Genomic DNA, 17135 nt, shown 5'->3' with positions numbered 1-17135 from the left:
CACAAACAGTTGACTCAATCATCTGAATACATATTTTTTACATTAAAATTCACTGTATGCGTGCACTTATAGCAGTATTTATGCTTTGTAGAGTCATAAATAAAGAGATTATTACCCTAATACTCATAAGGTTACTTCCCTTCATCCCTAAAACCTAATGTTTATGACCTTTTGTGACTCTCACCATATAACTCAGTTTACTCTAGTTATTAGAGTTCATGATATCTCTTTATGGAAATATGTCAATGCATACAGTAAGATTATCACCAGAGAGAATTTTCCCTTGAAATTCTTTCAACATCATTACAATACATGTCCTTAATCATATTATCACTTTAATCAAACACTAAAATAATCATAAATATACATAAAGCCTATTATAAAGCTATCTCAAACATCGAAAAAAGAAAACAAATCCAACATACAAATTGATGCTCAGAGATGGCACTCAGCACCAAACCTTTCATATAAAGTAAAATTACAATTCTGGCGCTCAGTGTCATTCTTCTCGCAAAACGTTGCACTCAGCAACACATTCTAGCACTCAATGTCCTATAGCTAAATTAATCCATACTTTTAGTGCAAAGATAGTGCTTAGTGGTGCACTACTATCGCTCAATGCCAAAGCATTCGCAAAAAGTGGTGCTCAACGGTACAGTTTGTCGCTCAGCGTCCTGAGTTAAAATACTCTCAGACCTGCATCATAAATTGGTACTACATTGTCTCAATTGACAACAAATATATTTTGTGATTTTAAGTGAACTTTAACTTGATCAATTGCTCAAATTGGTACTCTTTTATCAATGCATTGATTCAAAATAATTTTAAACATGAAAACTTGTACCTATATTAGAAATGTTAGAATCGGTTAAGAGTACTACCTAAATGCAGTAATCAATTAATGTTGTTAGTTAGGGTTTTTAATTTTTTTGTTTTTCCCCTTTTTACCAAGAACCTTGTATATAGTTTTTCCATTCTCATTCCCCAAATGTAACACAGAAGTATTGACACATAGATACAGTAAAGGGTTTTAGTTTTCATTTTTTTACCTGATTACCCCAACCTTTCCCTTTGCCTTTGTTCCTGCATGGCGCGCCCTTCTTTCTTATGAACAGAGAACGTCTTGAGGCTATACTCTTTTGAAGCATGTCATTTCTAAAATGGTATCAGAGCAGGTTTAATGCCTGCTCTACTTTCGTTGTGCCAGAACTCCTTCAATCAGACATCTTGTTTCATTCTTGGCTCCTTCTTGTTGTGATGGACCAGATGGATCGATCATTCAATCATATCAGCCCTTTTTATCTACATCCTGTGAGAATCTAGGCCTCACTCTCATCTCCCAAGTCTTAAATGAGACTAATTACTCTTCTTGGAGCAGAAGCATGAGAAGGACCCTCCTGTCCATAAACAAAATCAAGTTCATTGATGGATCGTTGATGCTTGGGAAAGATGCAATATGATCGTACTTTCTTGGATCATAAAAATACTTTCTTCACAAATTGTAGAAAGTGATTATTTCAAGATTTTTTATTTACTCCAAGACATTCATTCAATTAATAAAGGAGAAAGAAAAGTAAGCCAATTTTTTACAGATTTAAAGATTGTTTGGGAAGAATTAAAATCCCGACCCATACCATGTTATACATGTGACATCCCCTGTAATTGTGATTTGTCAAGGATTTCTCTCAAATACAAAGAAATAGAGCATATTAAATGTTTCCTAAAGGGGCTGAATGATACATATAACATTGTGAGAACTCAAATCCTCTTAATGGATCATCTTCCCAACATCAATCGTATTTTTCCCTTATCATGCAACAAGAGAGACAAGAAAGACAAGACACTAGGACAATCAACCAGAGTGTTGAAACCAAAATTATGGTCAATATTGTTGATAAAAACAACAACTGGAAACCAGACCAGACTTGGAGGAACCAAGGACGTGGTGTTGGGTCACGTGGACAAGGAAGAGGAAGAGGGTGCAATCCCAATTATGGAAAACAATGCTCCTACAAAAGAATAGACAACAATCAGGACAAAAGGGGACAAACTGACTAGAATTCTGCAAACTTCTACCAGAGTAATTTTGCCCCATAGGATATTCAACCTACTCACCAAGTCAGCACCAATGTTGCCTTCAATTCTTTTACCCTAGAGCAGATGCAAAAACTACTTAGAATGATAGAAAAAGTTGATAATTCTTCACATAAGGTCAATTAAGTGTAGAGAAATACAACAGAAGACAAATAAGGTACCCTTTCTTGGATTATAGACAATGGGGTCACTGATCATGTGACCCATGAGAAAGGGCATTTTGTCACCTTTTATAAAAGTAAACCCATATTTGTCAAACTCTCAAATAACTCTACTATTACTGCTGAACAATCAAGAATTGTTCAATTTTCTAAAGATTTCATTATCTTTAATGTATTATATATTCCTGATTTTTCTTTTGATCTAATTTTTGTCCAAAGTCTTACCAAAGACTTCGACCGTAGTCTAACTTTTTCTTCTGAGATTTGCTCACATAAAGGAGAACTCCCATTGAAGACGATTGGGTGTGCTGGTGTTTGCAAGGGTCTTTATTACTTACAGACTTTTCCTATTCTTGACAAAGATTTCATTCCCAAGTCTGTTTTCTCTTATGAATGCGTTGATGTAAATTTGTGGTACTATAGATTGGGTCATCTAGGACATGAAATTGTAGAACAAATATGTAAAAAAATTTCCTTATGTACAAATGACTTCTGATATTGTTTGTGATACTTGCCACTATGCTAAACAACACAAACTACCTTTTCCTAAAAGTGCTTCTTTGTCCACTGAATATTTTAAAATAATTCACTGTGATATATGGGTCCTCTTTCCATTTCTTCTATTCATGGTCATAATTATTACCTTACTCTAGTTGATTATTATAGCAGACATAAATTAGCCTTTTTAATGCAAAATAAAGGTCAAACTAGAGATTTGCTACAAAATTTTATTGTTAGGATTAAAAATCAGTTTAATAAGACTGTTAAAACTATTATATCTGATAATGGACCTAAATTTAATTGTGTTAATTTATATGATTCCCATGGCATCAACCATCAAAAGAGTCATGTTGAAACTCATCAATAGACTCTGTTGTGGAGCGTAAACATCAACACATACTTAACATAACTCGTAGTCTTCTTTTTCAATTTAATATGTCTAATGCTTATTGGTCTTTTACTGTCAGTCATGTTGTTTACCTGATAAATAGGCTACCTTCCGCTATTCTCAATAACAAAACACCCCATGATCTAATGTATGATGCTCTTCCTAGTTATTTGAATTTAAAAACTTTTAGGTGTCTATGCTTTGCTTCCACTCTTGAAAACAACATAAGTAAACTTGATCCTAGAGCTAGGAAGGGAATCTTCCTTGGTTATAAGAATGATGTCAAAGGATATATTGTTCTTTACATCAACACTAGGGAAATCTTCATAAGTAGAAATGTTATCTTCTACGATGATATTTTTCCCTTTAAAGACCAGCAAAACAATAGAGAAGCCAACAATAAGGAGGCAAACAAAACTACTTTTCTTAATGACCTTCTATGCAGCTACAGTTCTATTAATGTTGAAAGATCTGCTGAAATGGACACCAATGATTTGAGGCATACAGAACAGGCTAATACTGACAATAATAGCAATAACAACTCTGTTGAAAGTGAAGAAAATCACAGTCACAAAAGATCCACCAGAGTTAGAAGGGCTCTCATGTACCTAAATGACTATGTGCATAAGATTAATCAATTCTTATTTATGAAAAACAAATTTAAAACCCCTTATCCCATTTTTGACCTGTTATCTTATGATTCTTTGTCAGATAAACACTTGAAATATACTCCGGCCATCACTGCCAATAATGAATCACACTCCTATGATGAGGCCAAAAACACACGTGAATGGATAGAAGCTATGTAGAAAGAGATAAAGGCTTTATAGGATAATAATATCTGGTATTTAACACAACTACCTCTAGGAAAAACTCCCATTGGCTGTAGATGGGTATATAAGACTAAATACAAAGTTGATGGCGCCATAGAAAGATATAAGGCTCACCTAATAGCTAAAGGTTATACCCAACAAGAAGGGATAAATTATCTAGACACCTTCTCCCCTGTTATCTAGTCACAAAAGATCCACTAGAGTTAGAAGGGCTCTCGGGTAACTAAATGACTATGTGCATCAATTTAATCAATCCTTATCTATGAAAAACAAATTTAAAAACCCTTATCCCATTTTTGACCTGTTATCTTATGATTCTTTGTCAGAGAAACACTTGAAATATACTCTGGCCATCACAGCCAATAACGAACCACACTCCTATGATGAGGCAAAAAACACATGAGAATGGGCAGAAGCTATGCAGAAAGAGATCAAGGCTTTACAGGATAATAATACCTGGTATTTAACACAACTACTTCTAGGAAAAACTCTCATTGGTTGTAGATGGGTGTACAAGACTAAATACAAAGCTGATGGCTCCATAGAAAGATATAAGGCTCACCTAGTAGCTAAAGGCTATACCCAACAAGAAGGGATAAATTATATAGACACCTTCTTTCCTGTTGCTAAGCTCATTACTATTAGGTTACTAATTGATCTTGAAGCTTCAAATAACTGGTTTCTACACCAGCTTGATGTGGACAATTCATCTCTACATGGGGACCTAAATGAAGAAGTTTACACGGAACCACCACCTGGTCTAAATGTCCATGAAAAAGGTCAGGTTTGCAGACTTACTAAGTCTCTATATGGACTGAAACAAGCCAATAGACAATGGTTTAAAAGATTATCCTCTTTCCTTATTTCTGTCAATTATATCCAATCTAAATCTAACCACTCAACTTTTATTAAGAAGGCACCTACAAACTTCACAGCTTTACTTGTCTATGTAGGTGGTATCATACTTCTAGGGACTTCCATGACAGAGATCAATTATATAAAGGCTCTTTTGCATAACAAATTTTAAATCAAAAAATCTGGGAGAACTTAAGTACTTTCTAGGCTTTGAATGGCCAGATCTAAGAAAGGGATTCATCTATGTCAAAGAAAATATGCTCTAAATATCCTTGAAGAAACGAGAATGCTAAGATGCAAAACCATGTTCTACACCATTTTTGAGTGATACAAGTTCACTATATAAAGCAGAAAGTTACTTAGATAATCCTAACTCCTATCGAAGATTGATAGGGAAGTTGCTCTATCTCACCAATACTAGACCTGATTTATGTTTTCCTGTTAATTTGTTAAGTTAATTTATGCAATCACCCACTAACTACCATTATCAGGTTGTGCAACATATTCTTAGGTACATCAAATCCAAGCCTTTGGAGGGACTCTTTTTTTGCAGCTAATTCATAAATACAAATGAAGCCATTCAATGACTCAGATTAGGCAACCTACCCTAACACTAGAAGATCTACTACGGGTTTCTGCATCTTCCTTGGCTCATCCCTCATCTCATGGAAATCCAAAAAGCAAAGCACCGTTTCCAGATCTTCCACTAAAGCAGAATACCATGCCCTAGCAGCTGTTGTGTGTAAGATACAATATATTCTTCTTCAATACCTTCAAGTTCAGGCTACTAGCACTCCTGCTCTCTACTTCGACAACAAGTCTGTAAGGCATATAACTTATAACCAGAGCTTTCACGAGAAAACGAAACACATAGAGCTAGATTGCCATGTTGTTCGTGAGAAGATTCAGGCTAATCTCTTATATCTTCTCCCTATTCGCTCGGATGAACAGTTAGTTGACAATTTTACCAAGCTTTCCCATCGTGTGAGGTTTCGATCCATCATCCCCAAGCTTGGATTAGTGAGTATACATCATCCAGCTTGAGGGGAGGCTATTAGAAATGTTAGAATCAGTTAAGATTATTGCCTAAATGCAATAATCAATTAATATATAGGGTTTCCATTCTCGTTCCCCAAATGTAACACATAAGTATTAACACACAGATACAATAAAGGGTTTTAGTTTTCCTTTTCTTACCGGATTATCCCAAACTTTTTCTTTGCCTTTGTTCCTCCATGGCGCGCCTTTCTTTCTTGCAAATAGAGAGCTTCTCGAGGCTCTCCTCTTTTGAAGTGTGCCATTTCTAAAAACCTGTTTGCTCAATTGCTCAAATTCTAAATTCTCACAGTCGCACAAACCCAAACACAAACCAACAAAAAATCATGAATCAAACATTCAAACCATACAAAATCAATCATGCTCACTGTAAATCCAATTCATCAAAACAGATAAAGTTCATTTCCAACATGAAATCAATCACGAACTTGCATTCATTAATTTACAAAAACACTCAAAAAGAATTAAAAGCTAGCTTTCCTTATTTTGACAAAGTTGCTCAACAACTCTAAAAGTCAAATGCTTCCTAACTCGCAAGGTATCCCTTTATACACCTAAAGTTAACATCAAAATGATCTAACTATGCCTATAAAGACAAGTGATTAACAAAGATTCAAGAAACAACACAAAGACACATGCAAACAGAAAAATCCCGCATTTAACTGAAACATAAAAGATAGGAAAAAATGATTGAAAACTAACTTTCCCTAAAAAAAATTGATTAGTTGATCTTGACAAGCTTATCCTAAGAAGAAATCAAACTTATGTGATCTTTAGTAATATAAACAAATTATAATAAAACATAGAAAAAAACTGTTAGAAAAAAGTTTATAAAAAGATAAATTGTTTTAAAATAATGAAACGTTTTATAAATTTTTTTATTTATGATTAAAATATTTCTTTTAAATTTATTTTCGTACATGTGGTGTAATGTACTGGACTCATTACTGGATAAAATGTCAAATAAGATAAAGATAAAAATAAAAAGTAAAAGTACGAATTATACATGGAAATATATTATCATACACCCACTTTCTCTTCCATTTTTTTTATCTTACACATTTATTATATGAACTATCTATAACTTGCATAACTTTGTGTTTTTTCTTTTTTATTTCAGTTTTTCATTACTCCGCAACATGCAAATAATGACTACATCTTGAAATTATACTATTTCTTTTAATAATTGTATAACTTTTAATAGAGTTTGTAACGGACTTCCAATCATTTATAGAAGAAATATTACAGAAGGCCATTTCACCTCAGTATGTTTTTCCAAAGATGAACATGTTCACATGCCATCAAGACCCCTGAGCCATAATAAAATGTTTAGAGCTCAAATGTTGATATGAGGCGGACGAACGCGATTTGATGTAAATTGTTTGCAGACACATTTTTCGAATTGGCTTTAGGCTAGTTTAATATAGTTTGCTTGAGCATGGTATCATGTCCTTGAAGGTATTTTCTAGTTTAACCATTTTGCAGTAGATAAACCAAAATTTTTGGGAAATCTTTAGAAAGGAGGCTTCAGAACATGACGAAGGTCAAGATGAGAGTTTGGTCCATTAGTGCATAAAAGACTTTTAAAGTCTATTATTTTGGATTTTTTACGTCTGATTCCGACCTGATGTCTATTCGGATGACGTTGATGGGACATCGGACCTCAGACTGACGTCTATATAGACGTCTGACCTTTACAAGTCAGACGTTTATATAGATGTCCGATCTGTACAAGTCAGACGTTTATATAGACGTCCGATCTGTACAAGTCAGACATCTATATAGACGTCTGACTAGCGGTGGCAGTAGACGTCTAAGACCCTGGCGCGAGCTCAACCTCTGCAATCCATTGGACGTCTGTGTGTGCACTGATAGATGTATATAGACGTCCAACATGACATTAACAGACGTATGCTGAGTGTTTTTTTTAATTATTTATTTTTACAATAAAACCACACTTGAAAAACAAAAAATTGTCCTAAAACAGTATAATATAATTATATATATATATATATATATATGGGTTTCAACTAAACAAAGTTCTAAATAATCTAAAACACAATCCAAAACCTAAACTATCAAAAGTTAATCTGAACCGAAATTTTATCAATCTTATCCACAAACTCCAACGTACATGTTATAGCAAATTATGAAAAATAAATTTCTCAAACTGTTCAATCGGACAATTCAAAATTTAATACAAACGATTAAAAGATTAATCGTTTGTGTTAAATTTCAAACGAGAACTAAGTTTCACTCAATTTGATACTAATAATCTAACATACCAATCATAATAACACAACAAAACTTTATCACATGCATATTCAAAAGACAATAACATGCATACGCAAAAGCCAATAACATGCATACACAAAAAGTCAATAACATGTATATATCCAAAAGCCAACAACATGCAAATCCAAAAGCCAATAACATGTCCAAATGCCACAAACATGTATACCGAAAAACCAATAACATGCATAGACAAAAACTTTTAAACAAGAATGCTAACCTTCTTAGCAAATTAAACACTTAGTGGAGGGAAATGGAGGAGAGGAAAACACAAGAAATCGCCGCCCAAGAACGCAAGAAATCGCCGCCCAAGGACACGAGCAAAACTACACCAAAACACAACGAAAACGCATTTTAATCAGTTCAAATGGAAGATAATTCATCAAAGACTAATTTAATTGGAGCAAAACGAAGTTTAAACGATCCAAAAGAGAGAAAACACACCTGCAAAATGCAAACCAAGGAGAGAAAATGAGAGGAGGAAGATGATGAACAGTGCACGTAATTGCCCGCGAGTTCGTGTTGCGATAATAAAATGCATTTAGACGTCGGGGCCCCTCCCAAGCCGACGTTTAAAGCATTTAAAAATTTAAATTTGAAGGAGCCTTTAGGCGTCCAACATAAGGGCCCTCGACGTCTAAGGTCCATTTAGAAGTCAAGGATGTCTAGCCGATGTTTAAGGGCAATGGAACAATCACTTTTTACCTACTTCTACAGGCCATTTGGCATCCAACATAGGGGCTCAGACGTCTAATTCGTATTTAGATGTCCGAGTGACGGGGTCGGATGTCTAAATGACGAAAAAAAATGACTTTTGAGATTCTGGCACGACCATTTTGGCGTCCAATGGAGATGTTTGACATCTAAATAGACTATAGACGTCAGACCCCCCAACCCGGACTTCTAATAGGAATAAAAAATTCGTTTTTTTACTTTTATGTATCTTTTTGGCGTCCAATGGAGCTGTCTGACGTCTAAATAGATTATAGATGTCATACCCCCTATATCGGACATCTAAATACTCTTTTTAATTATAAAAATGCCACCAATCATTTTGTACGTTAGATATTTGGGAGTTAGACGTCTAAACGGTGACGTTAAAGACATTTTCTACACTTGTCATTATCTTAATTATATGTTCTATTCTTATTCTATTTATATTTATTATTTTGTTTATTTTAAGTTATTCATAATTTTAATTTTTTATTTATTATTTTTATTTATTTAATTTATTTAGTGAGATATTTATAACTTTATTTATAGTTATATTTCTTGTTCAATTTATTTAATTATTCAGTAAGGTGTTTATAACCTTAGTTTTATTTATATTTATTATTATTTTTATTTAATTTATTTGGTGAGTGTTCATAACTTCCTTTTTTTATTTATTATTTTGATATGTAATTTATTTAAGTGAATTGTTCATAACTTCATTTTTATTTATTATTTATTATTTAATTAATTTAGTAAGGTCATTTAATACCTAATGCTTCTGACTAATTAGTTTTATTATTTATTAATTGTTGTAATATATATATATATATATATATATATATATATATATGATGATGATAAATAATGAATTGATTTATTGTAGTTGGAGGTATAATTTTAGAGATTTAAATCAGTAGATATTAACTTATTTATATGGACTAGTCATTATTAAATAATTTGACTTAATTGTAATTGGAGGTGTAATATTGGGAATTTAAATGAGTGGATTATCAACTTATCTTGACCAGTCATTACCAGAAAATTTATTTAAATTTTTATAAAAGTATTATAAAATGAAATCAATGAATTTATCTAGAATTTTTGGTATATTGTTATTTAAATTAAGTTGATGATAATAAAATTATATATATATATATATATATATATATATATATATATATATATTATGATTCATTGTCATTGATTATCGTTGTGGTTTCCACGTAATCATGTATGTGTGTTTATGTATATAAGAATAGACATTTTACATGTAAAAATGAGAATCGTCAATGTAATGTTTAAATAGAAATTGACGTAGACATTATGTACTCGTGTATTTCTTAATTTATAAAAATACCTTTTTTAATAAAAATCATTTAAATTTTTGGAAAACTGTGAATGTGTAATATATAAATTTATATTTTGTACTGAATATTATTATTTAAGTGCAAGATTAAGATAAATAAGTTGAATACTATAAAAAAAATTCACAAATATATCATTTTCAATTCAAGTGTTAGAATTAATGTCGATATAACCATGTTTTACTTTTATTAAAACTCTGCGATAAATCTACTAAAAACCCAACAATAATATCAAAATTTAAAGAAACCTCTGTCGTTAATAAGGTATATTCATACATAAAAATACTCCTCCTCTGTATTATACTGGGAAAAAAAAGTGCTTTGTGTAGTATTAATTCTAAACTTTGAGATTGAGTTGTCAATTTGAGAATATTAAAAAAAAGAAAGGATAGAATACATAATGATTATGATACTGTTTGGTTTGATATCGAACCATATATCTATAATCTGAGGATGATATATCCATCTGAGATAATTGGAGATAATAACATATTATCTAATAGCTTATTAGGGGCAGTTGGAAGAATATTCTTAACTTGAAAGTCAATACATCAATTGATGAGTATATAATATATATATATATATATATATATATATATATATATATATATATATATATATATATATATATATATATATATATATATATATATGATCGACCAGATATAAGTTTAATTATTTAAGTTCTAAGTAATTTTATAATATATATTCAAATAAGTTTATTATTTGTAAATTATTATTATTTTTTGTGTATAATGAGAAAAACAAAATTATAATATAGTGAGTTGTACAAATTACTCCAACTATTCTCAAGTACAAGATTAATCTTAGTTTAGTAAATGTAGTTTGATGTATATATGGCATTAGAATGAAAAACATGAGTCGGCGTAAAGAAATCTGAATAACACTATCAATGTCTTTTGTAAAAAGACTAAGTGAAATAACATATATTTATATTGATTCGAGATAATTATAAAAAAAGTAAAATTTTATATTTAAAAAAATAAAAAAGAATAGTATCAAATGAATAAAAAGAATTGTTAGTATCAAAGTATCATTTCTTTTGTAAGAATACTTTGATCGAATGAAATCCAAACATGTTGATGGGAGTTTAAAGTTGTAATTTTTGATTGAATGTTGTACAGTTGTAATTTTAGGATGTTGAATACGAAAGAGGTGGTGGAGTTATGATGTGTTAGAGTTTGTAGTGGTTGACTACCTTTCCTTTTCTTGACTATGGGTGGGGATGGTGTGTTACCATCTCTTGACTTAGTGGTGCCATATTACCCATTCCATAGACCTACTTGTGGGTTACTTTCAATTGACTCTTTTGCTCTCATTCTCACCATTCTCTTCTGTTCAAGGAACTACCATTTTATAATATGCTTACACGATCATAGAGTTTGTTAATTTTCCACCTTCACCTGCTGTGTTTTGAGGGTATGTTCTTGCCCATATAAGTAATTGCTGGAACAGTATTTGGAGGGTCAACCATTCTTCTAAGGTTTCAAATCTGAAAGCAATCTTGCTAGAAAAAGTGTACAGAGTGATAACATTTTCAAAATCACATGTCTAAGAAAAGGGTAATCTGGTGAAAGAGTTCACATAGGGTCAATGGTCTTCAGATTTGAACTAGGAACTCGGACTTGTTGAAAAATATATATGAACAGAGAGGGATATAACATTTTCAAAATTACGTGCTTCTGGAATAGTCTTGTTCATACTGCAGCAAGGAGTTGCTGATGACTACCCAACAGCTGGTTGGGCAGGAGGTTCACGAGGAGATAGAAATAAGCCTAATCATATAAAAAAAAATTTACATCATTTTTTCCTTAAAACCTTAAAGACAATAAATTAACGAGTATTTCATATTTCATCTTTACACGATACTTTATTTTCTCATTTTTATCTAAACGTGAGACTCAGATTCATACTTGAATTTCCAATCGCAGCTACTACTACTCTGACCAGTGACCAAGTTTACGATGTAGGCGGCTAATAATGAATTCAAAACATGGCAAAACCTTGGATCACAAAAGGGTGCAGTGGAAACACGTCACCACGCACTAATGAAACTCAGAGTAAGCGTGTTGTTATAAATTGCTACCTCATTACTTGTAACTCTCCAAGTTGCACTACCTAGTGCGCTCTCTCTCTCTCTGTGTTTGTTCACTGTGGCTGTGGTCCCCTTTTATTCACTTCCAAACTTTTTAGCCTTTTGAATCCTCAAGTTTTCAGTTAATCTCCTTCTCTTTTTTGAGTTTGTTCGCAAGGTAATCTTCTTTGGTGCGGTTCTTCTTGGTCACACTGCTGTGTGCTAGCTGATTCTAGTTATCTGTGGAACTTGTTTGTGCCAGGCCATCTTGGCTTTGGTGTGGTGTTGTGTTGTCTTAGACTGAATATGATTTAGTTTAGACTTGAGAGTTTTCTAGAATCTGCCTTTTCTTTTGTTTTATTTTAGTGAGAACTTCTACAGTAAACTAATGTAAAATGATTTTGAAATGGTATTTTGTAACATGAAGTATACAGATTCTGTGATGGATTTTTAGAATTAGCAGACTCGGTTGAACATCTTGAAACCAATTGTAAGCACTGATTTGAATAAAGAGTGGGTCTATAGTTAATTGTATATGATTCATGGATTCACAATCTTGCCACTCTATAGAAAATCTCCACCAAAAGTTTCCTTGTTAAGCTTAGGTGGAGCCCCTTATGCAGTTGTGAAGTTTGTGAACTTTAGACAATGTACAACTTTGTGATTCAACAATTTTGGAGCTATATCCAGAATCTAGACGCTGCATAAGTGTTCAACTTTTCAAATATTTTATTTTATCAGAACTTCCTTTTGGACTTTTACAATTTTTTTATGTATTGTGCAGTTTAGTCCATGTCAGTCTCAGCCAGTCCAGCGCCACTATTAGGGGATCAACTTTGTGAGAATGGATATGAATGTGTTAAAATTCTCCCAGCCACCAATGATGCACATGGAGGAGTCATTGTGGACTTAAAAGAGGCTATGGACTCTGAAGTTTTTGCTACTTTGCTTAGATCTTCACTTTTACATTGGAAAAAACAGGTGAAAATTAAGATCTAGAGCCTACAATGGTACTTTCTTGCATTGAGCTCTCATCCCACTTGCAATAGTTGGCCGCTTTCTCTCTTTAGGTGCAATAGGTAGTTTAATGCACATGGTTGTGTGATATCATGTGTTTGACAAAAGAGCACCCCTTTACACGAGTCAAAATTTGAAGCCAATGTAGTTCTTCTAAGGGATTCTGTTGACCAGACACCTCAAAACCGACCATTAAATAATGTGCAAACACACGCTTGAACTCAAGATGGATCTTCTCTTTGGATGAATACTTTTATCCAAAAAAAGACAAAAGCAAACCACACTTTTCAAAGTACTCATTAATGCTACACTTTTCAAAGTTCTTATCTAAAGTTTGGTATGCATTTCAGGGTAAAGATGGCGTTTGGATCAAGTTACCTATCGAGCTTGTTAATCTTGTTGAAACTGCTGTTAAGGTAATTTCCCCCTATTTTCTTAAAGTTTTGTTGTAAACTATTTTTAGCATGGTTCTGCATCATGCATACAACAGCTCAGGTTCAGTACCAAGAAAAACTTGTGATAATAATGTAAAATAGAACAAACCCTTAATAACAAAATTATAGCTATGATCTAATATTGTCTCTTATCTGTAATGCATCTTGTGTCAAAGTTTGTCATTTGGGGTAGCTAGTAGACTAAAGTGTTAGATTACCACATCAAATTATATATGGTTTAACCTAAGGAAATTGATTGAAATCTTGATACTGGTGATTGATAATAATTTGGTCATAGATTTGCTTTGTGTTGTGCTACGTGCAGGAAGGTTTTTGGTACCACCATGCAGAGCCAAACTATCTAATGCTAGTTTACTGGATTCCCAAAACTGGCTGCACAATACCTCCAAATGCTTCCCATTGTGTAGGAGTTGGCGCAATTGTCTTGAATGATAAGAAAGAGGTCTGAAACGAGATCAAAAAATTATGTAGATCATCTTTTTTGTTACAAACAATCAACCTTGTTTCATGCTAGCATTGTATTCCTTTTTCTTTGTTTGATAGCTTTGTTTTGGGGTGTGGTGGGGTTGTAGGTGCTTGTGGTCCAGGAAAAAAGAGGTGGATTCCATGGCATTGGTGTTTGGAAAATACCTACTGGAGTGGTTGATGCAGTATGCACACTTTTAAAGACAAATTCCATCTATTCTTCAAAATATTGTACTATTTTGTCAGCAAAATTGAAATTTGGATTCGTTCCTGCAGGGTGAGGAGATTTTTGAAGCAGCTATCAGAGAAGTGAAAGAAGAGACAGGAGTAAGTATCAGAGAACAAAATGGCATTCCTACATGTTGTATAATGTTAGTATCATTGTATTTTAGTCATGTCCTTTATTTTGGTCTGTTTCATTGTTGTTCAGATTGATACAGAATTTACAGAAGTACTAGCATTCAGGTATGAAACTTGTTCTAATTTGGAAAGAAAAGTCTTGTTAATACTTGTTTAGTGTTGTTAATTCTCATGTTTATCATTTTCAGACACACACACAATTCATTCTTTGGAAAATCAGATCTATCTTTTGTTTGCATGCTGCGTCCTCTTTCTTTTGACATCAAAAAGCAAGATCTGGAAATTGAAGCAGCTCAGGTACTTTTGTTTTACTGTGTCAAATCATGTCTTTTTTCTACTACTTTTACCCTTAGATGATACCCTAGAAAGATAGATGCAGAAAATAAAAAGGTGACATAAAATCAATGGATAATCCTCTTCCCTCCTCAACCTTACCATGCATATCACTTTATCAACCTTATCACAGTTCACCTTGAGTCAACAAAGACCAAAATATTAACAGAAAACACATCATACGTTACAAGAAAAGAAAAAACTTTTGACCAACCACTTTACTTGTTCAAGCATTCATTTAGGAGCATATTTGAATGTGCATAGCTGGTGGTAAAATTTTCTTTGCTGTGTTTTGAATTTTGTGCCAAAGTGGATGCCGTTCGAGGAATTTGCTGAGCAACCATTCAATCAGATGCACGAACCCTTCAAGTACATGATAGAATTATGCATGGCAAAGGTGGAAAATGTGTATGATGGATTCTCTCCGAGGCCTGTCTCGTCATATTTCGTGGAGGAGTTGAATTGTCTGTATTTGAACGGCCATGACCTCGACAAGACTTCTTGAGTTTTCCAAGTCAACGTTTCTCATTCATAAAAGTTGATTTTCATGTTTCTTTCTTGGAGAACATGTTGGAATTCCTGCATTAGCATTTTCTGATTATTGAATTAAATTTTAATTATTAAGATTAATGGTATTTGACCGTTGAATATTAGTTGTTTGCACTTGAATGTGTTTCATCTGTTCTTGTGTGATGATTATTAAATTTTTCTTAGAATATTAATTTTGTGATTTAATCAAGGTAATGTCATAGAATTTTCTGAACTTTTTCGAACCTATGTTTCGTTCTTCAATCTATAATTCTAGCAACTCTATGAACAATTCAAGCGAATGGAATAGGTTTTATTTCTACTAGTTTTCGAGTTGCAAATCTTCAGGTTTTGCTTAGGTCAAATTATGTGGTTTATATAACCCGTTTTCACGATCTATTTTTCTTCTTGCTTGTGAACGAGAGAGTGTAGGCACTTGTGGACTCAATTTGGGCCCTCTGTGGTTAATTGTCGGGCCAAGCAATTTAACATAGATCATTTCTTTCTGCACCCCTACCGTTTTCATATGCGCCCCCATTGAGTGCTTTAAAGACCAACTTCTCCGTTTCTGTTATCATTCACCTTCTTCCGTTGTTGCTATCCTTGTGCGTTATAGATTAAGAAAATATTTTAGATTGTAAAATCTAAAAATCATTTTTTATTTTTGAAAATAACAAGTTTCTGCTATGTGTAAATCAGACAAAACTTTTGAATTGTGGAATACAATCAAGAAGCTTTTTTATGAAAAAAATAATTTTCAATTTATATAATTCAAAAGTTTTAAAATTGACTTTCAAATTCAAAGTTCAGAAATAAAACAGTTCCCTAATTGCATAATCTGACAATCAAAAACACCTTCAAATTACATGATTGACAAATCAGTTTTAAGAACAAAGTAAAATTTTCCTGCAATAAAAAAAATGGAGATACAAGAAGAAATGAACTTTAATAGGTTGATTCTTGGATTTTATGTACTTTTTTTCTAAAACATTTTGCAAAAAATCTTGAATATTTAGTATTTATTTAATTGTGAATATTTCGTAAGTAAATTACCATTGTGGTCCTCGAATTTATGATATGTTGACATTATAACGTTTGAAATTAGCAAGATATCAAATAAATCTTTTAAGATTTTATTTTAGACCCCTTTAAATTTTACTATCAAGAGTTTATTTGACATTTTTTAATTTTAATGGCTATATATTACAACTATTTTTGTATAATTTCAAGAATTAAAATGTTTTCCTCTAATATTCTTTATGAGGATAATTTTGTAGAAAATTAATTTTGTATGCTTTTTGTATTTGAATCATTAGCCTTTGTGTGCTTTTTTTTGTATGTTATACTATTTGATATGCATATCAAACTATTTTGGAAGCATCATTGTTAATTTTTAGAATAATACCTAATATGAGAATAACTATGTCGTAATTTTACAATTTATATGTATTTAGATACACTGATTATTTGATAACTTGATAGAGCAATTATCATAATTGAAAGAGTAATGCTTGTTTACTCATCTATCTGTCCAATTCTTTTATTACATGTGGTAGGAAACTACATTATTTTCAGTAGGGCACGAGCTACTACATTGAAATATGAGTTTTATAAACACCAGGAA

The 17135-nt window shown here is 32.4% G+C and overlaps 1 protein-coding gene across 1 annotated transcript; it reads left to right on the top strand.

Annotated features, from left to right (window-relative positions):
- Window positions 1–12207: 12207 nt before the first annotated feature.
- On the top strand, window positions 12208–15659 carry LOC108342360 (nudix hydrolase 2). Its single transcript, XM_052878789.1, has 9 exons — window positions 12208–12339; window positions 13138–13334; window positions 13721–13786; window positions 14130–14267; window positions 14398–14475; window positions 14567–14617; window positions 14721–14755; window positions 14839–14947; window positions 15294–15659. The coding sequence occupies exons 2-9, from the start codon at window positions 13146–13148 to the stop codon at window positions 15486–15488; spliced, it is 861 nt and encodes a 286-aa protein (XP_052734749.1). The 5' UTR covers window positions 12208–12339; window positions 13138–13145; the 3' UTR covers window positions 15489–15659.
- The last annotated feature ends 1476 nt before the right edge of the window (window positions 15660–17135 follow it).

This window comes from Vigna angularis, chromosome 6 (assembly GCF_016808095.1).
Source record: "Vigna angularis cultivar LongXiaoDou No.4 chromosome 6, ASM1680809v1, whole genome shotgun sequence".
Taxonomy (NCBI): Eukaryota; Viridiplantae; Streptophyta; class Magnoliopsida; order Fabales; family Fabaceae; genus Vigna; species Vigna angularis.
Note: the sequence above shows the minus strand (reverse complement) of the source record. Positions and strands in the feature narration are given on the sequence as shown.